General features: G+C 36.2%; 1 protein-coding gene and 1 long non-coding RNA gene across 7 annotated transcripts in view; one reads left to right on the forward strand and one right to left on the reverse strand.

Annotated features, from left to right (window-relative positions):
- Nucleotides 1-25171, reverse strand: part of RGS13 (regulator of G protein signaling 13) — a 51025-nt gene that overhangs the window by 4164 nt on the left and 21690 nt on the right. The window contains exons 1-6 of one of the 6 annotated variants that reach the window (XM_050783084.1): nt 19709-19898; nt 18369-18439; nt 17751-17790; nt 15984-16053; nt 11362-11430; nt 7717-7778 (exon numbers count right to left, since the gene is read on the reverse strand). In XM_050783084.1, the coding sequence (XP_050639041.1) occupies nt 7717-7778; nt 11362-11426 (127 nt within the window). In that variant the 5' untranslated portion in view covers nt 11427-11430; nt 15984-16053; nt 17751-17790; nt 18369-18439; nt 19709-19898. Of the gene's footprint in view, nt 1-7716; nt 7779-11361; nt 11431-15983; nt 16054-17750; nt 17791-18368; nt 18440-19708; nt 19906-25171 lie in introns of those variants that run through there. The other 5 variants (XM_050783111.1, XM_050783073.1, XM_050783095.1 and 2 more) reach the window with 5 other exon arrangements.
- Nucleotides 15027-25171, forward strand: part of LOC126950039 (uncharacterized) — a 45540-nt gene continuing 35395 nt past the window's right edge. Inside the window, exon 1 of the long non-coding RNA XR_007724037.1 lies at nt 15027-15092. This is a non-coding gene — a long non-coding RNA (uncharacterized LOC126950039). The remainder of the gene's footprint in view (nt 15093-25171) is intronic.

Below are 25171 nucleotides of genomic sequence, written 5' to 3' on the forward strand. Positions count from 1 at the left end.
TTTATGTTTAGCTTAATTGTATAGTAAAGTTTATAGGTTATCACTTTAGAACCAACTGTATCTGTATCTGACTTCTTTACCTTTCTTCCTGATGGATTGGAAGACGTATCCCTGATTCTTTTTGGGCTGGCCAAATGGTTCTACAATTCTTGTCATACCAAAGTCCTTTGCTAATGAAGCCATATATACATTGCCCTATCTATCTATCTATCTATCTATCTATCTATCTATCTATCTATCTATCTATCATCTATCTTTTTTTCTGTCTTCATGATCTGTTTCCTCTATCTATCTCTCTGCACATAAATACACATATTATAGATCCCAAGTTGTAGTATTCTATATATACTGCATGGATATATGGTATTCTATATATACTGCATAGATATACACTATTCTATATATACTATTAAAAATATGATATATTTCAGATACTTCATGTGGCAAATTGTAATATTGTTCCTCAGTTATTTCCTGACCTTTGTGTAGGGGGATTATACTTCCATGTCCTGTTTATATCAGCGTCGGCCATTGAACTTGTGTTAGTCATGAAATACATGCAGAAGTGCCATGGACACGTTCAAGCAGAAGGTTTAAAAACTATCATGTGGTTCTATTTCCCATGCCCCACAGCCACCACAGGAAGAGCATATTCTAGAAAAGAGCTGCTCCTTTAGCCCGAAAGCTGGAGTGAAGACATGGAATAGAGTGGAGCTGACCCTAGCTGTTGTGTATCATGAAAAAAGTGAACCTTTATTATTGTAAATCACTAAGATTTTCTGTCACTTGTTACTGTGCGGTGACTAGTGAAAGCTAAACTGGACTACTTGAGCCTGTCTGACATTTCTGATATAATTCTAGTGTACAGAATGAGTGGTCTCACGTCATTGGCATACTTTACAGAATTCTGTCTTCATCAGGCTAATTTTTGTCTGAATATACTGCAAGTTACTCAAGCTAGCATCTGAAAATGCATTTGTGTAAAAGTGTTCCAGGAATCTTAGTAATTATTGAAGTCAGAACTGAATTGCTCTCTTTAGAATTTCCATTGATTCATACCACAAGTGAATTACAAGGTGGAAAAGCCTTTTCTAAATCGGGCAGTGTAGGCTGTTCCGAAGTTTTAAATGATACTCATTCCTGAACATTATGCTCAGGAGACTGCGATTCTACTTGAGCAGAGTGAATAAGCGAGAAACAACAGAATTGCTCATTTAAATTGGGAGGGTGGAAGAAATGGCTTATGTCATACATAGTGTATACTTTTTCCTTAAAAAGTGAGAGTGGTGCCTTTGGGAATCTCTAGACTGTTCTTTTAAAACTAGTCACTAAAATTAGTATTTCTATGACACACAAGGTGACACATGCCAGTGTTCTTGATGCAGAAGGGAAATGTGGGCTTTCTCATGGCTGAGTCAGAACAGTGGCCCATCTATTCCAGAATTATTTTTTCTGTAAGACTGCAAGGCTTACACCAGGCAGGAAATCCCAAGGGTGTACTATGTTGCAGTACCATTAGAAATGCCTCTAAGCCAATTTAAAATTCATTTTATTTTCAATCTGTACCACTGGGGATAATGCATTTCATAATTCTACCATAATATGTGTGGAGTTTTACACTGAAGCTTCAGTTTTATTAAAATTCTCTGTTGTGACTTCTATGCTGTTAATAATTTCTGATTTTTCTTCTACCTTTGTTATTAATATTAATATTATTAATATGAACACAGCTTAAAGAGCTGTGGGTCGTTTTTAATGCAGAAAACTTCTAGTAAAGTAATAACCACTGTTAACCATTTGATATATTTCCTTTTATTCTTTTAATCCTTTGTTCATGAATAATTGCCTACCTAACTAGAATTCATTCATCTACACAAACACAAATACACACTGGAATCATCTTATGGGCATTATAATATGAAAGCAATTTTGTATCATTCTTATTCTTTCATAGTTAATAGTACATAGCAAACACTTTCTCCTTTTCATTTTTCATTTTTAGTGATCATATAATAGTATGTTGATGGGATAGGCCATAATATATTTAGCCACTCTATTATTATTGTTTTAGATTGTTTCCCCTTTTCTTGGTTATAAGTTATCCTACATTGAATATTTTAGCTTATAAACCTTTTCACCTCCATTTTCTTAGGAAAAATAATTGATTTAAAATAGTAGAATTTTTAGACTGAAGATGTAATATTTTTGGAGACTCTTGATACATATTGTAAAATTGCTTTCAGAAGGATTTCATTATTTTTCATTCCCAATGGCAGTGTCAGTGTTGAGTTACTCCACCCTCTCCAATCTAATGGGGTGAAGTCAGTAACTTGTAATTGTTTAAATATGTATTTTTAAAATATAATGCTTAAACAGTTTTGCATTTTTACTGACCATTTCTTTTTTTCCTCTGAATTCCAAATCTTTTGTCTATTTTTTCTTTGCATTGCTAGTGTTTTCTTAAAATTTTCACATCTCTTTATATACTGAGGACACTATCTCTGTTACATTTATTGCATTACCTTCTGTTCTCTTTTACGTATTATTTTTGTTTATGAATTTTGAGGTATATTTGTAAACCATCAAATCTGAAGAAGCCTCGATTCATCTATCTGATCCTGCTTTCAATTTCCTCTATGCTTTTATTAGAGAAAAATCTTTAAAACAAAAATCTAGCCACAGCCCTTTATTTATTCCCCTCAACATTTCCCATTGCCCCAGTGACAAAGGCCAGCCCTCTTTGCTGTGGTTTCCTTCCATTATCCTTTCATTCACCTGAGAACTCTTAGGGGATCAGGAGTGCAGCTTATTCATCTTCGTGTACCCCTTGCCTCAACACTGCTTGCTATATAGCAGACACTGAATAAGCACATGTCAATTTGGACTTTTGAATCCCTCATATTTCTGTGTCTTAAAATGATTCCCTATGGCTCTTGAAAAGTGAAGAAGCAGACCCTAGTTATTCAACATCTAGGAAGCACTAAAGACCACAGGTTTATATCTGATATAATATTACTTTTTGGTTTTCTGAAATTCTGAAAGAAATACCAAAAAAAAAAAGTACTAATTGGACAGTGATGTCTATACCAGGCCAGGTTCCCGCCCCCCCCCCCCCCCCCCACTTTGCAAGGTGAAGAAGTGCATGAGAAGTTAAAGAAGACAAAAAGTGCTAAGTGGAAATGGTAGAGGCAAGGCAGTGCAGGTAATATAAGGGTTGATGAAGGGAACCATGGCAACAGCAGTAGTTAGCAGAGATTAGAATAAGTGATAGTGTAGGAAACTGCCAATCACACTGTGCAGCAAAGGAGCTTGCACAGATGAAAAAAGCTGAGAGAATGACTCTGCTTTTGGAATCAGGATGTACAAAAGGGAGCAGCAGTAACCGTCAGTAACTTCTACTGCCTGCTTTGTGCCATGATGCTGATGAAGATGCACCAGCCCTTCATATGGTTCATGATACAGGGCAGCCTTCATTGCCTTCAGCAGTATGACAATCCCACACTGTTTAACTGGCATTTCTAAGGTGGTCTGCATGAGACTGTGATAATTTAGAAAGGGTGGAAAATAGTACATTCCAAGATGATTTTGATCAAAAGATTAAAGCATTGTGATTCAGAGCACTTGCTTATCCAGAATGACTTAACATCTGCTCTGTATGTATACTGGGGCAACCTGAACAAGCCAGAGAAAAATATACGACTGTGGTCTCATATTTGAAATCATAACTTCAGATTTTAGACAGACACTCAACACTGCCCGGTCCTCTGATGAGCCTTCCACAGTATCATGGTTCTCTAAACCTGCAGAAACTATTTCATGCCTTCTTCCTTGTTATGTTAAAATATACTAACACATCTTCTCCTGAGCAATTGAGCAATCTACTGGAGACCTTGCCTCACACTTCACTCAGAGCACAGATTAATCAGATGGATATTCACTGTCTTCTCTGCAGAAATAACCAGAGTACTTCCATCTGTACTCCTCCTTTATAACCTCCCTCCTGAGAGGCAAGTGTCCCTGTTCCTTTTTGGGACGGCCAAACAAGTTTTTTCTGGTTCTCTCCTACTTTTGCTTTTTCCATCACTTTGCATTCCTCTATTATTCTTATAAGTATCTCCACTCTATTCTATGTCATCAGTTTCTTCCCCGTGAATGGTTGCCATCATCCTACAAATATATTGCTGTATTTCCCAAATATAACTAGTAACAACTATTGACTCAAACTTCCGCTATTGACCTCATTCTTGCTTCCAGTCAATGCTTTTTTTCTCTGCAGAACTCCACAGCAAAACTTACGTCAATGATTCCCTATGCCGTGTATCACTTCCTCTGGTTCTGCCTGTCTCCACCATACCCATGAAACTGCTCTTGTTGAGGCACTGTTGACTTCCATATTGCCATGTCTAGTGGTCACTGTTCCTTCCTCACCTCAGCTGACTTCTCAGCAGTCTTTGATAATTCACAGCTTCCTTCCTGAAATACTCTCTTCTTTGGCTTCCACAAGAACACACTATTTTGATCATTCTTATCTCACTTTGTGCTCCTTTTCCATCCACTTTGCTGACCTCTCTGGTTATCTGCACTTGGAAGTAGCACACAACTAAGTTTCATCTCGGGGTGTGTTTTCCTCTATCTGAACTCTCCCTCTCAGTGCTCTCATAGCCCTACGACTTTTGTTAGCATTTATATGCAAATTACCCCCAGCCTTGTCTTCCCCACTGAGTTCCAATTTTACCTGAATTATTGCAGCAGCCTTCTAGCTAGTCTCTCTACTTTAGTTCTATTTGAGTACATTATATTTCATATAAATAACAAGAAAATCTTTGATTTTTTAATATATAAATAACAAAAAATCTTTGGTATTTAAATATATAAATAACAAAAAAATCTTTGATATTTAAAAAAGTATTCGTGAATAATGTAGCATTAAATAGCATATCTAAAAGGTGTCTAAGTTGCTAACATTCTTAATTTCTAATTAACTTTTGGAGTTTGCCAGAGTTCTGTTCTCAAGCTGATGGTTTTCTTGGATCCCCTTTGACCACTAAGATGTTGAATTTAATTGTATTTTGATCGCTATGACTTAATGGCTCCCCAAAACATCTCTAAACCAATTTCGGTTCATCTGTTGAGACCCAGGCTGATATATTTCTTTTTCGTGTGTGTGTCTGAGCTACATGTTGTTAAAAATAATGTTTTAATCTGTGTAAAAATATGTATCTGCATATCTCAGCTAGAGCATGCATTTCACTAATGTTCTTGGTTAATGTCAACACATTTTTATTCTCTGGCACATTTAATATTTATATTTTTAGTTTTGTCTTACTGGTTGGATGATCCATAGAATGATTTGTTTTATTACTTATGTGATTATTGAATTTTTACATGAACTTCATTGTAATATGATTTCTGTAAAGGCTCTTACCCTATTTTTGCTGGCTTTTATAAAGAGCACTATGATGTTTTCCTATTCTCATCTTTGCTAGAGCCTTTGCTTATTCTCATGACACTAGCTTTCTAAATTGCTGATTCTAGCAAGGCAGATGACCACTTGAAATCCTTGCCAAATAATTAAGCCTATTCACTTTGTTTATGAGGCTTCCAGAACTGGCACAGAAACTTACATAATATAGCTTGGTGTTTTGATCTTTTCTCACTAATATTTTTCTTGTATTTATTCATGGAACATTTATTGCATGCTCATTGGGCACAAAACACATTTTCAGTCTCTCAGGGGTTTGAAAGGTAAATGAGAGGCAAGCTGTGCTCTTAAGGAATTTATAATCTAGGGAGAAAGTCACTATATAGAAAACCCAATACACTAACTAGCTACAGTGAAAAGCAGACTAAATGTTAATACTATCAAAATAGAAGATAAAGTAAAAATTTCTAAACAGTTTTCTGGAGAAAGTGGCACTTGAATTTAACTTTCAAAGATGAGCAGAGTAACTAGAGATGAAAAGGACTTTGAACAAAAGCCTGGATCAGAAGAATCATAGATGTACAAGTAGAAAACGAAGTGACAGTCACATTGGTGTGCATGTTATGTGATGAGGCATAGCTAGAGACAAATTTTAGGAAATGTTTTGGGTTAGGGTGTAGAGAGTATTAAATACCAAGATTTTGGACTTGTTGGTAGGCAGCAGAGAGAAAAAGAATGATATTCAAAGACATGTACTTTATTACTATTAAAAGAAATTACCAATTATTGTGTGCCTATTAGGCATTGAGCTAGATGTTTTATATCTTACCTGCACAATAAAACTGAAAGGATAAGTGATATCATTCCCATTTTGTAGATGAAGAGTATGAAACTCCAAGAAAGAGATCAATCTAGCAAGGTGGCAAAATGTGTGTTACAGAGGATTAGGACAAAAATTTACAATATAGTTAACTGAATATATACCTTTGCCTCTTCATCCCATTTCAATGTTCTAAAATTGACCCAGAATATATTTGTTTAAAATTCACATTCATGCTGGCAAATTGGATTATAAGCTATGAGGAATACCTGAAAAGTGAAAGGCAGTGGTGATAGCATCAAAGGAAGAAACTATGGCCCCAAATGCCCATTGGAAAGGCGTGCTACAAAAGATGAGAGCTCAGGTGGTGACCCAAGCCTGTAGAGGTAGATCCAGCCCTAGGGATGGGGCAGAAGTAAGTGCCAGAATTGTTGATTAACGTGTTTCAGCAGGAGTAGCCAAGTATCTACACCTACTGCCATTACCTTCTGGGCTGGGCAGTGACAACTGAGTCCATACTAAAGAGGGTCTTGAGTCAGAAAGAGCAGGTAGTGCCTCAGGAGTATGGCAACCTCTGTGAGGAATAGGAGGTACCTTGCCCAGAATAGCTACTGGTACCCCCACTAGTTAAAGCATGTAAGTAGCACAGCTAACTCTCCTTTATAGTCTATTGCTCTAAACAGATAAAACATTCACAGAGAGGCTAAAATGGGATCTTAAATAAAAAGATGGGTCTATAGGCAAAAATTAACAAGCATTGAGGGGAACCAACTCCGTTTAAAAAAAATACCAAATTCAACAGGAGAATTTTCTGTGACTGCACCCTTCATTTTTTTCTGTACCTGTCTTCTGGCTTTATCATTTTCTACAACCTGTCAGCTTTTCTGACCCCAAACGCAACTGACTATTCTCTTGAATGCACGTCCTCCTTTATTTTTCCTGCACTGAGCCCATGACTTTATGTCTTTCACATCCATTGCTGATATCTCTTATTTATACCATGTTAATGTTGATACTTACCAACAACTATATACAGACCCATGTACAGTCCCACTTAAATCAGACACTGAAAAAGTTGAAACAAACTTTGGGGAGAAGTTTTAGAACATCAAGACTCAAATTTGTTCTTACTTTTGAAGGCAGCAAGAACAGCGAGGTAAGTTTTTGGTTTAATACTAACTTTAGAAGGCTATGGTATGTGTTACTATTTAAGCATATTTTCCAAGGGATTTTGTGCATATACTTGTGAAGAATAAATATTCACAGTGACTAATCTTGTTTTAATTAACACCAGAGAAAATAATAGTGGTTGACACAACAAACTATTTTCAGGTTTTCTTTTTTTTAACTGTATCAGTTGCCAGTTAGAAGGCTGTGAGAAGAATAGCATACATCCATCATCTGGCACCCCCACCTTTACCTCTAAGAATGGAACTCGCTAGTTATTCAAAGATGACAGATACACAATACTCACATTTTGTAGCCATTAAATTTTCAAAAGACTGGGCCCACTGTAACACTTCCTCCAAAGTAAGGCTTTGGAAAGAAACAAAAAGCACTGATTGGGCTAAATATTCTCAAGGTTTTTGTTGAACTAAGTAAAATTATATTATCTTGAAAATGACACCAAAACATATTTACATTCCGTTTGTGTGTGGTTTTCGTTGGCAAGTTGTCTTCCTGTGATATTTTACATTTTATTTTTACTATTTAAATTTTTAAAATTATAAAAATTATGCAAATAGTATAGACTTGAAAATATAATTTAATAAATACTATACAGAACCATAGTCCTATAATCTCTCTATTAATAAATTACCACTATTAGTATTTTGATGTAGGTTTTTAAAGTCTTTTTGTTATGTTTGTATTTGTGTGTTTTTAATCAAGAAGTAATCACATTATGTGGGTGTATACTTTATGCATTTTATGTCATCATAATTGTCTTAATCATTTGTAGTGTTATAATTTATAATTACAAATGTATAATCATTGATAGTCATATTGTTTATGGTGACGGCAAAATAGGCTACAAGGGGGGCATTCCATAGTTTATTCATAATTATTCTCAAACAGCATATTGATTTTCTCTCATTTTTCACCATTAAAACTCAAATGTAGCCCAGCTGTGTTTAAGGCTTGCCATAGCCACATGATTAGAGTAATTCCAGGACACTAGCAGAAGTAGAATCAAAGCTGGTTAAGAGGCAAATTTTTAAGGTTTTTGGTACAGACTGCCAAATTGCTTTTAAAAGGGTTATGCACTGTTTGCTGCTGCCACCAGCCAAGTGTTTACCTATTTATCTATTAGAATCTTAGAGTTAATCCGCAAAACCTATTTGCATGCACTCACATAATACAGTTAGTAACCCTAAAGCTACTATTTTCTCAGTCTCCTATTTGCTAGATTTTTTTTGTATCAGTTTTAATTTTTATTAAAGTGTATTATGTCAAGTTACATTTGACCTAAACAGTATAAACAAAGCCATTTACCATTTAGAAAACAGTTGTGAAAGATTCCAGAATTCTGTTCATTTTGGTGAGCTTCATGAGGTGAATTGGCAAATGACTGTATTCTCAAATACAAATAACTTTATACACCATGGAATACTATGCAGCCATAAAAAGAAACAATATCATGTCCTTTGCAAGGACATGAATGGAGCTGGAAGGCCATATCCTCAGCAAACTAATGCAGGAACAGAAAACCGAATACTGCCTGTTCTCACTTACAAGTGGGAGCTGAATGATGAGAACTTATGGACACATGGGGGAGAACAACACACACTGGGGCCTGTTGTAGGGTGGGGGCGTGGGAGGAGGAAGAGCATCAGGAATAATAGCTATTGGATGCTGGGCTTACTACCTGTGTGATGGGATGATCTGTGCAGCAAACCATCATGGCAGACATTTACCTATGTAACAAACCTGCACATCCTGCACATGTGCCCCTGAACTTACAATGAAAGTTGGAAATAAAACAGAAATAGCCAATGTGTTTATTGCCATTCAGTTTATGGTGCATTCTTAATTGTTCTACTTTCAACAACTAGATAATTGAAGATGGCTATAGACACATGCAAGCACGGTCCATTGGCTATACCTAAAATTAGCAGCCTAAAAATTAGTGCTGCAGGAACAGCCATCGGCATTAGCAGGTTCTTAACACAATGAAGGAGGATTAAAGAGATTAAAAAATATCCTAGAACATGGAAAAATATTGGGAGTCCTTAAAAGGTCAGATATCTTTTGTTTTCTAAAAATTCAGATGGATCCTGCCAGTTTTGGATGAACTGCTTGCATCAGTACTGAGGCTTAACAGTGTACTGTGTTAAGATTGCTTTCAAAAAACATTTCCATGAAATATTATCTGAGTCATTGTTCTTTTCTCTTGTTAAAACTTTAGAAAAAGTAACCTAAAATAACCTTTTCAATCCAGTGAAATGGAAAGAGCTAGGTAAGGTTTATTGAATGCCCATGCGTTCTAATCATTATATAGGGAAGAATAAAATCTTCCCTATATAAAAGCTATACAAAGAATAAAGAGTGAAGAGTCATTAATGTGTTGGGAAGAATACAATCTACAACACGAGTGAAGAGTCATCAATGTGTTGGGTTAGCTTAAAATTAAGTGTTGATAATTGTTGGTAAGAGAGTTCTTTTGTCTCTAAGACTCATGAGATTTATGGGGAGAGATGATTGGAGTAATTATGGTTCGGGGTAAAGATGGGAAATAAAATTCATTTTTGATTGAACCCCATTTTGCTTATAATTTTTTTCTGAGGCTCTCACAATTTTAATGCTGGCCTATGGCTACCTGGGTGCCTTTATTAGGATTATTTGAAGCACCTTTTTTCCTGATACAAATTCTCCCTTGTGTCCCCTCCATTCTTCTGGACAGATGGGCAGTGGATACCAGATATGAAAGCATTTTAAGATACCATGATGTTGTAGGCAAAGGAATGAAGAATGTTTGGAGTCTCTGGCAGTCGTAGGTTCTAATCCCAGTGGTCTACTTAATTGTCCTTGGTCTTACTTAAAATCTTCAAACCTTAATTTTACTGTCTATATAATAGGGGTAATAACATCTATCTCACAGTGTTATATTGAAAATTAAATTAGGTCATTAATGCCAAGCACCTATTAAATAACTGTTATCTGGCAGCTTTCCATGAATGTGATTTTTTTTATCTTTTTGGTCTTCCCCTTTTCTCATGGTGAGTCTATAAGGCTGATAGAAGAAATGCAAGCTGTGACAGTGTTCCTCTGTGGGAATCATCAGAAGACAGGAGAGCTGTCCCTTAATTAACAAGTTATATCTTTGAACTTGGATGCACTTGTGCAGTGCAGTAGCCTTCATTGATCATTTAAAATGCTGAGCTTTGGGTCTTACTATCTCTTCTGCCCACTGTTGCAGCATCCTTCTCCTTGCCACACAGTAGCTTGTAAGCGTTTTTGGACATTTTGGTATTTTAGTGAAAGAGCAAGCATGCCAGGGGCTCTGACCATACAGAAAGGTGTGGCCAGAACTGAGGACTGGACATGGACTAGGTTAGGCACTCATGGTTAATCTAACAGGAGTTCTCAACTTGGGAATTCTTTGAGGTGAGCAAATCCAACGCAATGGCCTGTTACTCTTCTCAGGCATTATTCTTTTCACTGTTCTCATCCAAATGGCTGCATTTTGAGTTATGGCAAAGTGTGGAGGAGGAGACTTGGGAGCTTGGTAAACATTTGATTCCTCCTCCAGTCTCACCTTCTTTATCTAGGTATGAAACTTTCTGGCACTTCGTATGTGGAGGGTTGGAACCAAGAAAATATTTTGGATTGAAGAATCTCATTTTAACACAAACAATATTCTTTGTTTTTAAAAAGAACAGAGACTATTCATAATAGATTCTAAAGCATTTAACTTGCTGAATTCTCATGTAAACCATGAATAATGAAAACAAGAATCTTAGTAACACATGACTGCTCTTCTGGTGAAATGACTCATGTGTAAATGCAAATTTTACTTTCTGAACAAAATATGTTACAATAGCAGTTTAATAAATATGTACCTATTTATCATCTGATAAATATGCTTTACACTTACCATAGAAACTTAAATGCTACTTACTTTGAAGGGGGCCTCTTAGATTCATCTCTGAACACCTTACAAATCCAACAATTCCGCCTGCTCATTTTTCTAAGGAAATACAGTATATATTTGTATAATTTGGTCATTTAAAATAATTATATATTAGAGTCACTTTCTAAGGAATATACAATATTATAAATCATAAAAAAGGATGGGTTCTTGGAGTTAATGGAATACAATCACTGGGCGAGTAGGGAGGAGAGAGGAGAATAAAATGACTCATCTCTCATAAATATTTTATAAAAATACATGTGCTTAGATTTGTAAATGACTTTACTCAACCGGCCTAACTATTTATCAAACAATGAAGTTTAAAAAATACCAATCTCTGAAAAAGATCTTTTCATTTAGAGCTTACTGATAATGAATTCACCAACTCCCAAGGAAAGGGACAATTTTTATTTTTATTTTTATTTTTTTGAGACAGGGTCTCACTCTGTCACCCAGCCTGGAGTGCAGTGGCATGATCATGGCTCACTGTAGCCTTGACATTTCCGGTCTTAGGTGACCCTCCCACCTCAACCTCTCGAGTAGCTGGGACTACAGGCATGCGCCACCATGACTAGCTAATTTTTGTGTGTTTTTGGTAGAGAAGGGGTTTCACCACATTGCCCAGGCTAGTCTCAAACTCCTGGGTCCAAACAACCTGCCCACTTCAGCTTCCCGAACTGCTGGGATTGTAGGCATGAGCCACTGTGCCCAGCCACAATTCTTGTTTTTAGAAAGCTCTCTCAATGTATTGGAAAAGAGCCTCATTTTAACTGGACAAGTAAAATAGTGTAAATAGTCAAATAAAAAATAAACTACCTTCTGAGTGAATTTTAAGGGTGCTGCTTATCTGGTTTTATCTACTCTGGGCACAGTAACTTTGACTTTAAAATTGAGTTCGAGTTTATTCATCTCGAGCACCTTTACATAACAATACGTGTCATAGAAGGTTTTTAACTCAGGACTTTAAAAAACAACAAATTTGTTAAGAGTTATTAAATACACATTTTAAAGCTGGAAATGGTTTGCTAAACATATATGCATACATATATAATGAATTATTAAGGGTAAGCAGTGAATTTTTATATCAGTCTTTACGATTCATTCAAAAGTCTATTGAGTACTTGTTATGTGCCAAGTTCTGATTGCCTGTGATCAATATACATGTTGTCTCTCCTCTTCCTGTCCTCACTGACAAGCAATTAAAATACATGTGATGAGCCAGGCACAGTGGCTGATACCGGTAATCTCATCACTTTGGGAGGCTGAAGGGGGAGGATTGCTTGAGCCCAGGAGTTCTAGACCAGCCTGGACAAACATGGTGAGATTCTGTCTCTACAAAAAATAAAAAAAAATTAGCTGGTCATGTTGACTCGTGCCTGTAGTCCCAACTACTTGGAATGCTGTAGTGGGGCAATCACTTGAGCCCAGGAGATGGAGGATGTAGTAAGCTGTGATTGCATCACTGTGCTGTAGTCTGGGGAACAGAGTGAGACCCTATCTCAAAAACAAATAACAACAACAACAAAAACCCCAACATGTGATGGGGGCTTGGATACGGGAAGTACAGGGGTTGTGAATACGCCTAGGAGGAGAACCTAACTAGACTTGAGGGGTTAATGAAGGCAGCCTAGTTAAGTAATATCTGAGCTGGAACCAGCAGGATATGCATGAGTGTGCTGAGTGAAGGAGGGGCAACATGAGCAAAGATTAAGAGGCAATGAGTTATGTCCCACTGAGGAAATAAAAGGAATTTAGGCTCAGCACTGTGGTCAGGCCTGTAATCCCAACACTTTGCAAGGCTGAGGCGGGAGGCTCTGTTGAGCCCAGGAGTTTGAGACCAGCCTGGGCAGCATAGAGAGACCCCGTCTCTCCAACAAAAAGAACAAATAATTAGCTGGGCATGGTGGTGTGCACTTGTAGTCCCAGCTACTCAGGAGGCTGAGGTGGGAGGATTGCTTGGGCCCAGAAGGTTGAGGCTGCAGTGTGCCATGATCACACCATTGCACTCCAGTCTGGGTGACAAAGAAAGAACCTGTCTCAAAAGGAAAAAAAAAAAAGGAATTTTGTTACCACATGAATTTAGAGTGTGGCAGACAGAGTGAGAGAGTGAGCTGAGAGGCATAGAGAGTTAAGATTGAACCAATAATCATGTTTAAAAATGTTCACTGCAGCAAGAAAGTGGTGGGAGAATTTGTAATGCTAGGCGGAGGCCGAGCATGTTAAGCCATACAGGCCATGGATTTCACAGTAAGAAGCTGGGAAATCATTGCAGGATTTAAAATTCAGAATAGACATGCTAAGACTTGAAGTGGGTTTGTGAGTAGAATGAATTACAGTGTGGCAAGAGTGTCATCAGGGAGACCAGTTAGGGGGTGACTGCAGGAGTTCAGGTGAGGGATGATTAGGAAGGTGGCAGTGGAGATGGAGGGAAGGAGAGAGATTTTAGACATTTTGGAGGAAGAACTATTAGAACATGTTGACCCATTGGATATGGAAGGTGAGACAGAAAGAGAACAAGTTGAGGTGAGAGATTTGGCTTCAGGATAAAGGTGGGTTATTTTCATAAAACACATAAGAGGAGCCCCCCGCCCCACAAAAAAAATGACGAGATGTTCCAGGAAGAGAGTGTGGACTGTAAAAAGCAGACAGCCCAGTATGAGTTTCTGAACACAAACATTTAAGAGAAAGGCTGTGTAAAAGGAGCTTGCATCAGAATAACACAGTATCACGGAAACCAAGGAATGAGTTTATCAAAAAGGAAAGAGTGGCCAATGAAGTGTTAAAAGCTGGGAAGCGATTAAGAGAGCAAAGGATCAAAAAATGTCAGATTTGTTCACAAGATGCTCATTAATGACCTTGCTGAGAGTGGTTTCAGTGGAGCAGGGAGGACAGAAACAAGAAGGAGGAAAGCAAGAGAAAATGAAGCCCAGGATGAATGAAAGGTTGCTTGTAATTTCTGTTTGCCCTCCTTCCTTCTCCTCCTTCCTCCCTGCTTTCCTCTTTCCCTTCCTCCCTCCCTTTTCCTTACTTTCTCTCTCTTTCTCTTCTTCCTCCCTCCCTCCCTCCCTCCTTTCTTTCTTTCTCTTTCTTTCTTTCTCTCCTTCTTTCTTTTTCTCTCCTTCTTTCCTTCTTTTTTCCTTCTTTCTTTTTCCCCTCTCCTTTCCTTTTCTCTTTCTTTTTTTCTTTCTTTCCTTCTTTCTTTCTCTTTCTCTCCTTCTTTCTTTTTCCCTCTCCTTTCCTTTTCTCTTTCTTTCTTTTCCTTTCTTTCTTTCTTTTTTTCTTCTTTCTTTTTCCCTCTCCTCTCCTTTCCTTTCTTCTTTCTTTCTTTCTTTCTTTCTTTCTTTCTTTCTTTCTTTCTTTCTTTCTTTCTTTCTTTTCTTTTCTTTTCTTTCTTTCTTTTCTTCTTTCTTTCTTGAAAGCTGTTGATAGATGTAATAATGACAGAGAGGCAGACTCTTGTCATTTGACCATTCTGGTCTGCATGTCTCTCTAGGAGGCATTGTTACAATAAGTCAAGTTACAATGTGAGTGACATTGTAAAGTTGGCAAAAGGTACATAGACAGAGGTTGAAAACCCACAATAAAGAAGGAAAACCAATAGAATTTCAGGTTCCTGAAGAAGGAGGAGGGGCTAGAATTCAGAATGTGGGAGTTGAGACATTGGAGAAGTGGAAATACAGGAAACAGTTACTATTCTCTTGTAACTAGTGAAAATACAGGTATAGATTCAAGTTCATTTGCAGGTTTGGGGATAAGAATATATGGGAAATGTGGTCTGATTAACTTCATTTTCTATGTAGGTCTCTACTGTAAGTGAGGAGGACCAAGAAGGAGCAATAAAGTTATTTGTATCTACAGGAAGGAAGAAAATGGAAAGGGAATAGATTAATTCACTTATTAGTACTCTTCTGATTGCAAATAGAGATTCACAAGACTTAAGCAAAAGGGAGAGTTTATTAAAGGGATATGTTTGTGTGTGTAGTTAGGTTCTAGATGACCTTAAATAACAGACTAAAGCTGTTAGACTCTATTTTGTTAGTAGAAGTAATCCACTGAGGTCTTTAAATAGCAGTGTGATAAAAATAAAAATCTTTTTCTAGAAAGATAAATCTGACTGAAAATAATCAACACTGACATTAATTGAGACTAAACAACTGTTACATTGACTGGCTGTCAATAGCTAGTCCTGTGTGTAATTGTACCTTGAACTACATTAGTTCAAATTTCAAGCTACTTAGTTTGAGTTGCAAGATTCCTCATCTCTGTGATCACCTATAAAATGTAGTTACACAGTGACTCGCAGCTTATCTTCTAAGTAGGAGGATAGGAAAAAATTTACTTCCTCCACATGTCTTCTCTGTAAGTATAATTAGTCATCCCTGTCTTATGCTGAGACTTGACCTCTCCCTTACCGTCTATTTTTAACAATAGTTTTTGTGTCCCACTGTCTTCTCACTTGATCTATTGGAGCTATGTGTACACATTTTCAGACCTTTTATTGTGGTGATTTCTGTAACTCAAATGTATGTCTATTAATGGGTTATCATATTTTCTTTTATAAATTTAATGAAATTGGCAAAAGCAGAATGGTCTTAGTATGCAATACTCACTAAGGTCTGAAGTATAGTGAAGGTAAAGTAATTTCTGGATGCACTGGAGTTTAGGGGGTTCCCACAGCTCCTGCGAGTTGACAGAGTATATTCAAATAGTTCTGGGGTCTGAAGCCAGACAGACATGTGCTTGAGGTCAGGCTCTTATTAAGCTGTGTGACCTTGGGCATATTAATTAAACCTCAGATTTTCATTTCCTTTTCCTTTTCTCTAAAATGGAACTGTAAAGATTTAAAAAAATTGCATGTATGCAAAAATTTTCTGTTCCAGTATATTCGATTCTCCTTCAGCTACTTGCATGCTCTTACTCAGGAAATAGTTCCTAAGTTCTTTTGTATGTACCAGGAAACATATATTCTGTTAGACTGCATTTCTTCCTCTTTTAAAATTTCATCTCAGATCTCACAAGTTTTCCCCACTAACTTTATTCATTCTTCAACATGTCAACATAAAATCTGCAAATCCTCCTTCTCTTCATTTTTGTTGTTCCCATGTTTCTATATTTCTATTGTTCACACATTTTATTAGTGGCTGAGTCCCAGCTTTAGAATTAATTGGGTCTACAACAGGGATTCACAGACATCTGGGTGTGTGTATCACACTGATGGGTTGGGGCTGCCAGAAGAGCTCAGGCATGCTTGAGTGTTAGAGAAAAAAGGGGCAAGAGGCCAGCCCAGCCACAGCTTCCCTTTAAATGCAGTTATTCAGGTTGTTCTCTCTATGGAGATGCCTGGTCCAAACGGAGAGAGAAGGCTGAGATCCACTCAGACTCCCCTAAGTCTTGGCTTCACAGCCAAGTGGGGCTTCATCCACGTGGTGAAAGGCTACTTTTTAAATAATTCCAGCAAAAACTCTGTGTACACCAATAGCAGCCCTGGGCTCAGCTACATAACTGATTCAGTGAGGGTTCCTTGGTCCAAGCAACTTATTAGTTAGGTGACATTGAAAAAGAAGCAATATATATAGATATAATGTTATTTATATTTCTGATTTATCTATTCCTACTAGACTTTAACTTTCCTAAATTGTTACATTTGAATGTTACTTGATAATTACATATAAGTAGTTGTTTATATGTTGGTTAGCATTTTAAGTCAAACATTTACAGATTTATTAACTTATGGAATACAAATAGAATATAATGTCACAAAAGTATCAATGATTAAATTGTAGAAAATATTTAGTGACGGAATTGTGTATGAGATGCGTTATGCATAGAATAAATAGACCATAAGAGTTGTTATGCATAGAATAAATAGACCATAAGATCTTCTCTGGCGTTCCTGTCCTTTAGGAAATGGGACTGGAGACTGGACGCTGTCCCATTGACTAGAGTTCTGCTCCTGTGCCCAGAGCCTGGTGCCTTCCCGCCTATATTCTAAGATTTCTGGAACTGAAAGTCCATCCACATGTCTGTGTTTCTCTCTATTGATTACTGCCGGATTCACAAGCACCATGTACCACCATTGTGTTGGAATATCACAGAACTCCCCACCCCCCAACTTTATAATGCTCTCTGCGTTGAAACAAAGAGATAAATTCACAAATACTTAACCCAGCTTCAGGTAAAAAAGGTCATATTGACCACCTGAGTTTATTATCTCTTCCAACCCAAACACTAGTAATATTATAGCAAAGGAACATGCAAGGCTTGAACATGAAGGAAAAAGGACATTAAACAAGGGGAAAAATAATGACAAAATATTCCAAAGTAATTTTGGAAGATGGAAGGCAGATGCTCAGAAGTAGAAATTAAAATTCTCATACCTCTAAAATGAGAAGAGAAAAGGCAGCCTTAGAATATCATCTGACGAAATAAGAAAATATAATTCACAGTCTGAGGACAAAGAATTTGCAAAATAACCAGTGGTTTAAAAAGAAGTATCTACAATCCAACATTCAACAATATTTATCATTAAATAATACATCTCAATCAAAGTTTAATAGCACCAATATAGAGTGGCAGAATGAAATCCTCTCACATTTACAAATGAGAACTTCTAAGAAATATTCTTGGTAATTCCAAAAAGGGTACATTCTAATTTTTTTGTAAAAGTAAAGTTCTTTAGGATAAGGATTTGATTAAAACATCCTATTGATAAATGTATTTTGTTAGTTAAATTCAACCAAGGGCATCTTTAGTTGTACCCTTAAAATTAGAGTTCAACTCCAGCCTGGGTGACAGAGCAAGACTCCGTCTCAAAAAAAAAAAAAAAAAAAAAAAAAAAAAAATTAGAGTTCAAGTAGTCAATACTGATAAAAATAAAAATTTACTTTAAATGTTTTATAGAACTACATATCTACTTTGGCAAAAAGAGAATTCCCAGTGAAAGAGTGATCTAAATTGGTCTGACATAGAGCTGATTAAATTGTGGACAAACTCACCAAGCTTCAAATAAACAATGATCATTTTTTTCTCATGTTGGTGGTATAATATGTGGAAACATTCCATTGACCTAAAAATAAAATAATAACAAAATCAAACAAAAACAAAAAGATTATTGTGTGCTTCCCGGAGAATGCATATTTGGCAAATATTTCTATAAATACTCTTAAGTTTTAAGTAAATACTTTTTCCACCTCAGAAATGCTGGATTATGGTTGTTCCTATTTTTATTTATTAACTCTTTATCTAAAATTGTTTTAATTTCATGACATTATAAAAATTTCTTTACGGTTTTTATTTGTATTTTTCCATTGCTCTTTATTTAAATAATCCATATTTATCTTAACATTGTGTATTAATTTGCTTTTCTTTTTTGTTTTTCAATACCCTCTCGGTAAAACTAGCATGTACTTTTACAATAGAAACATAGAGTGTTTAGAACAAGTTTAGGTCTCCATGATGATTTTGCCTCCACTGTTTTCTCCTAATAATTATTTAAAAGAAATACATTTCACTGATAGAATCGAATTCTCAGACTGATTATAAATGCATTGGTGATGGATTGAGTTGTATTAGCAGTATGCCAGAAATAGATTTGTTTCCTCCATTATTTAAATGAAATCTTAAAGTATCATGAAAATAAATACATGTTCTAAAAGCAATTCTGTCTGTTAACATATATCTGCATTTAAATATGTTTCTTTATTTTATGATATAGCATGTTACATAAAATTTAGTAAAATTTGGAACAATTTACATTTTAGCGAGACTTTGTTTACACAGCACACAAATTTCTTGTCCTTTAAAAAATGCAAGAAATTAGTGCATAGTTGCACTTAAGCATAACATAAAAGAATAAAAACATTCTATAAAATCAAGATTAACAATGTTTCAGATAAACCTTACAAAAATCCACACCTGCGTTCAGTATCGCTAATAAAGTGATGAAACTAATAATTTGGTAATGCATGATTTTTGAAACAATTCATAAATGTCTGATTTTGTAATATATTTTTATCTAAACATATAAAATGAAAAACATTTAAAATGAGAATATACACAAAAAATATTTAAAATAAAATAATATACTTTAAAACTGTAGTATTTCCTCTATTGCCCAATTTAAAAGATTCATTTATATAGTGAGTGACTGTAAGTTTTGTTTTAAATATAGAAAGCCAGGCAAAAGAATATGTGTTTGTTAGTTTGCTTTTTTTCCTTAGAAAAACTTCTGCTGACACTCCCAGAAGTTCTACCAATGAAATCGGCATCCTTTAGTCATTTATATCAAACCAATAGTCTTGTATTTATCAACTATTTTATAGAATCTCATACTTACAAATATATCCTGTCGAGCAGTCCACCATGCTAAATTTGATCTCCTCTTTGTTATGATCCGTTTGAAATCAGGTTCTGAAATTTTATGAGACACCTAACATTTTATTTTTCCCAGCGTAAAAGGATTTTACTGTCTCTGTAATTACCTTCGATGGCACTCTGGCCTCAGTATGAATGTTCTGTTTTTACACACATGTATCTATGCAAAGAGAGGTTTTGTTGAATATGGAAAGTAGTGCTGTAGGACTCCAGTGCATTACTGATAAAGAGGTTTTATCTAACATTATCAGACCATCTGAAGTGATCAGATGATTGGAAGCAGCAGCTCCATGAAATCTTCAAAGTAATACGCAAACCTTTTTTTCCAAAATAATTTTTCTAGTTTTAGAAAATGTATAGTCTAAAGTAAAATTCCCTTTTAAAAAAGACAGAGAACTGAGTACAAACACATAGGACCTCACTGCAAACATATGTTAGCAAATGGTTAAGAACTATTAAAATCACTCTGTTTGTAATAGATTACTAGGGACTTTTAACAACTGAAGGATCTAAAAAAGTATCTTTTCTAGTTATACCTCTCTAGTTCCTTCAACCGGTCCTCTAGGGCAGTCCTGGACTCCATTGTTCTACAGTTGGTTAACGTGCCTTCAAAATCTGAATTGAACACAGTGCTTAAGATGAAGTCTAATGAATACAGAATATGGCAAGATTGTGAATGTCCTTGTCCTGGATTTACTCCAATTGTGTGTGTGTGTGTGTGTGCGCGCACGCGTGTGTGTGTGTGTGTGTGTGAGAGAGAGAGAGAGAGAGGAACAGAGTGGTGGGAGTAGAGAAATGCTAGAATAAAACAGCAGTAAAGAAGATCAAAATGTGGTTAATGGAGTGTTTCTTAAAATATTTAGGGGCCCAATGAGACAGAAGATTAACCTTACTTGTCTTTAGTAATATTGAAATTCAAACCCAAGAAAATTGAATTTATCAAATCTGAGAGATAAGTTTGGGACTAAAAAAGAAAAGTAAACTTTGGAAAGTCAGAAGCTGCATAGATGTAGCAATAATGTAGGACGTAAAGGGCAGGTTTGCCTTAGTTTGGGAGGATCTGGGTTGTTTGTGGTTGGCACTCATTTTCTCTGGTTGCTACTTGTGCAATTTCCTCCCCATCTCAGTACATTTGGGATACTGGATCTCTTCAGGAAATCTTCAGTGTCATAGTCAAGACTTTTCCTCACTCCAAATAATTTGATTTTTTGGGAGGATTTAGGAATGTTTGCTCTTTCTCATGGTGTGGACGCAAGGAACTGGCAGGAAGGTTCTGGAAGTAACACCCTGTGTGAGTGTGTTTCAAAGCTTGCTTAATGGAGTCAAACATGAGAATCTCCCTACAGAGTAAAATTTAAGTGTCAACAGGGACTGAAAAACAAAGAAATCATAGAGTGAAGAGTAACAGCATGAGTAGGTGCAAATTCCTGGAGGAATTCAAGAGCAATGTATAGATATTTGTGGCAGATTTCTAAGCATGGTTTGTTTCTCTGAAAAGGTGTAGTTCAAGTTCAGTTTTTGAAATCAGAGCAATATAATGCTTTATACGGCACATAGGTGGATCAGACTAATTCAGAGCTGTCAGGTTAGGGCAGGTAACACGATTATGCTTTCGTTGGTGCAGCTTGGGAATGCCCTTTCCGTTGAAAGGCTGTCGTTCTGATGAACTGATCTGCTTACTCTGGAGTACTTTTACTGTATTTCAATTTCAGCCAATGTAAGTCCAAAGTAATACAAGTTCCAACGTGCACAATTAAAAATATTTAATATTTTCATGTTGAGAGTTCAAAATGAACTTCACAAGAGCAGAAAAATGAAGTATTAGAAATTATAAATTCGGAATTTGCCATTTATATCTTCTACAAAAAGTGGAGAAATATAATTACTGGTTAATGTTGGTGATGACAGCTTAAGAAATAAGCCTACTATTTTCAGTGCATCCTATTTATACTATATAGTTGTTGCCATTTGTTCAAAGGGTGGCTCTGTCTGTCTTCATATACTCATTGTCCATATCTTGGAGTGGACAACTCAGAGACATGACCAGTCTCCTGTCCCCTCTGGTTTGCTGCCAATTAGAAACAATCTAACTTTGGTTTCTGATTTGTGTGAACCCCAAATATACTGAGAACAAAAATTAGGAAGAGATTACTGAGCATTCCACACTATTGTTAGCACAAAATAAACCTCAGTAGCAGTTAAAGTTACTTACCAATTCTGTCTGCATTTATCCAGATGACTTGCTTTAAAGATGTCTTTAATTATAATCATGGTCCTGTTATGCTATAGTTTAGTCACTAACTCCCAATCATTCTTAGTTCCGTTTTGGTAGCTGCTTTAAATCCATTATCTTGGCCCTTCCAGGAAGTCAGAAATGCTCTGAGGTTTCAGATCTCCAGCATGTAATTGAAAAAAACAGTGGTCCTACTTGGTTTCTACTTTCTCCTGAGCACTTGGTGGATTATCTTGCCCTTCCTGACTAAATTCTGGGGAATTCATCCAAATCTTATTGTTTCCTCCCGTGTATTTGGGCTAACATTAACATAGGAAAGTGTTCTTTTCCTGGAAAAAAAAAAAAAAAAAGGAAGATACTCCGCAGTTGTTTAATTTGCACTGAGATGAGTCTATTAGCTCTTTTGTACTTTCACGTTGTTTGATCTGTGAAATTGTCTAAGGATGGGGTTAAGGGCACATCCCTTTGAAGAGGATTTGCACTGGCTCTGTCAGGCAGCCCAGGCACTCCTCTAACACAAGACTGCTTTGTTATTTTCTTAGCTTGGATCTCCTGGACCACACAGATAGGGTAAATTTAAATTACAGACCTGGTTTTATGCTGAAATACACGTTTCCCTGTCATCTATTTTTGTAGGTGACTTGTTTATTTTCTGTCTGCTCTTTCACTGAAGGTATAGCAGTTCAAGAGCCCCTGGCTCACATTAGGACAGCCTTTGATTTTGTTTTCTGGCTTGCAACAAATCTTAAAAGCCAGATCTCTAGGTTCCTGAGATTAGCAAGTGCTGAACTCAGCTAAATTTTAAATATCAGTTTATCACTCCGATTTCGGATTCCCTCTGTTTTTTTCTTGATTTCTCTTAGTTTCTGCAAACTTGCCTATGCATTTAAATGGGGTTATTTGTTATATATATATTTTTTCTAGCATGTCTGGTAGATATCTGGTAGAGAAGGTTTTCAAGATGTGTCTCAAGATCATCAAGATATGCTTTCCTTTTATATAAGATAATGTTATATACTCATTTTAGACAAAAGTAAATGCAATAAAATGTCAAGGAAATTGGAACTTTGGCATTTCCTTGTTATCGCAGATGGAAAGCATCGTTTGCTTCTTTAGATGCAGAATGCTTTGAACATACAAGGCCCACTGATGTGCAATTGCAAAGCTGAGGCCTGTTTCCAATCACCTAATCAACTCACTATCCCTTATTCTTTAGTTAAGCCTGTCCTGTTCTGCCGTGTGCAAAAGTATACAAATTTTCTACTATAGAAGGGCAGAACAAACATACTTGTGCCACATTTCCTGTTTTTTTTTTTTCTTATCACAGAAATTAAAATGGTTTTTCTGTGGATCACTATTGAAATACTTTTTGTCTTATTCTTGAAACAAATCTATCCTCAGGACTTACGTGGTGTCTGGTGACTCGGGGCAGTAGATGGCTAGGTAGTGAATCAGAGGCAGGGAAAATTTTAAAAGAAATAGGTACCTCAGTCAGCTGACAGGAGAGACCTGAAAGAGCATAGTGCTCAGAAGTAGCTTGCATTCCTTCTCCCTCCTTTACCAAAGGAATCTCCCACTTTTCTCATTCATGCTTCAAATGCATGTGTGGACATAGCATTTAGACTGGTGTAGTAGAAGCTCAATAAATATTCGAAGAATGAATAGATATAGTTTTTTTTTTTTTTCCCAACAGGATTTATCCAAGCTAAAAACTACCCCAATGTTCATTTTAACCAATTATCAGTTAGATAAAAATTATCGGGCGAAGTTTGGGAAGGATTATATTGTACAAGCTTCCCATATCTCATACTTTCCTAAGAAGTAGTTCTGCCTCTCTGACTGTAACCTTTTTATAACCTATAATTTGTGTAGTGGTTAATGAGATATATCTGGAGATTCTTTGTAAGTATAATTTACACAAATATATATTTTTATGAGGCATGCAAATTTAAACAATGATGTCCTTGTGACTAGTCAAACAAGGAACTATAATAAAATACAAGGCAAATGTTTTTCTTTAAGGTTATGATACTATGTCTTAAAACCTCTGAAAGATGTGATAATGCAAATAAGATGAGATAAAACAAGTTTAGTTTTGTAGAAAAGGCAAATAATTTAAAACATTGCAATTCCAGAAGCTTCAGAAACCTACTTTGATATGCTTTCCTCTATACAAAAAGTGTTATTTAATTCCCCTACAAGTTTGAATATTTGAGGAGTTGCTTTAAGAACTGTAAAACTAGTGCATCAACTACATGCTTTTTGCAGATATGGAAAATATTTTCTTAAAACATTTTTTACATAAAGGAAAAGTAGTTTCGCCCAAAGAAAATAACATCCATAGGAAAACGAAGAGTGATTGGTGTTATAAAAAATATAATCCCGGAGGCCCGGAACTACATAAAGCATCCTGGAGGTACAGCGTGAGGCCAATAGAGATTATAAAAATGATTTTTATATATGAAGCTGAGCAAAGGGGCAGAATAGGAAGAAGAACAAGGGGGACTGAGACAAGAATGATGACTTTTGTTTGAAAAAGAAAATGTTCAGGGTATTAAAAACACATGCCATTTTTTTACCCCAAAACATTTTCAAACACTACAGAAAATAATATCTAATAAACCATGAAACTTGATTTAACTCTTTTAAAAATTTCCAAACAAAGGAACTTAGAAAAAATGGCATTCTAGTTATATTTCCCCTAGATCAGTGGGAATTTATTCCATCTTATTGCTTTTCCAAGTGAGTAGGCAGAAAGTAAACAGAAATGTGAAATTTGTATCGATTGTTTTCCTTATAACCTTTGCCAAACAGTTTTGTGCAGGCAGCTCTTCTGATAAGGAAGGTGTTTTTATATCTAAATGTTGATTGTCTACGTAGGAAGTAGAAGAGCTTGTTTCAGAGACTGCTTCTCCAACGCCCGCTTTTTTTTTTTTTTTAATCATACTTTAAGTTCTAGGGTACATGTGCATAACGTGCAGGTTTGTTACATATGTATACTTGTGCCATGTTGGTGTGCTGCACCCATCAACTCGTCAGCACCCATCAACTCGTCATTTACATCAGGTATAACTCCCAATGCAATCCCTCCCCACTCCCCCCTCCCCGTGATAGGCCCCGGTGTGTGACGTTCCCCTTCCTGAGTCCAAGTGATCTCATCGTTCAGTTTCCACCTATGAGTGAGAACATGCG

Source organism: Macaca thibetana, chromosome 1 (assembly GCF_024542745.1).
Source record: "Macaca thibetana thibetana isolate TM-01 chromosome 1, ASM2454274v1, whole genome shotgun sequence".
Lineage (NCBI taxonomy): Eukaryota > Metazoa > Chordata > Mammalia > Primates > Cercopithecidae > Macaca > Macaca thibetana.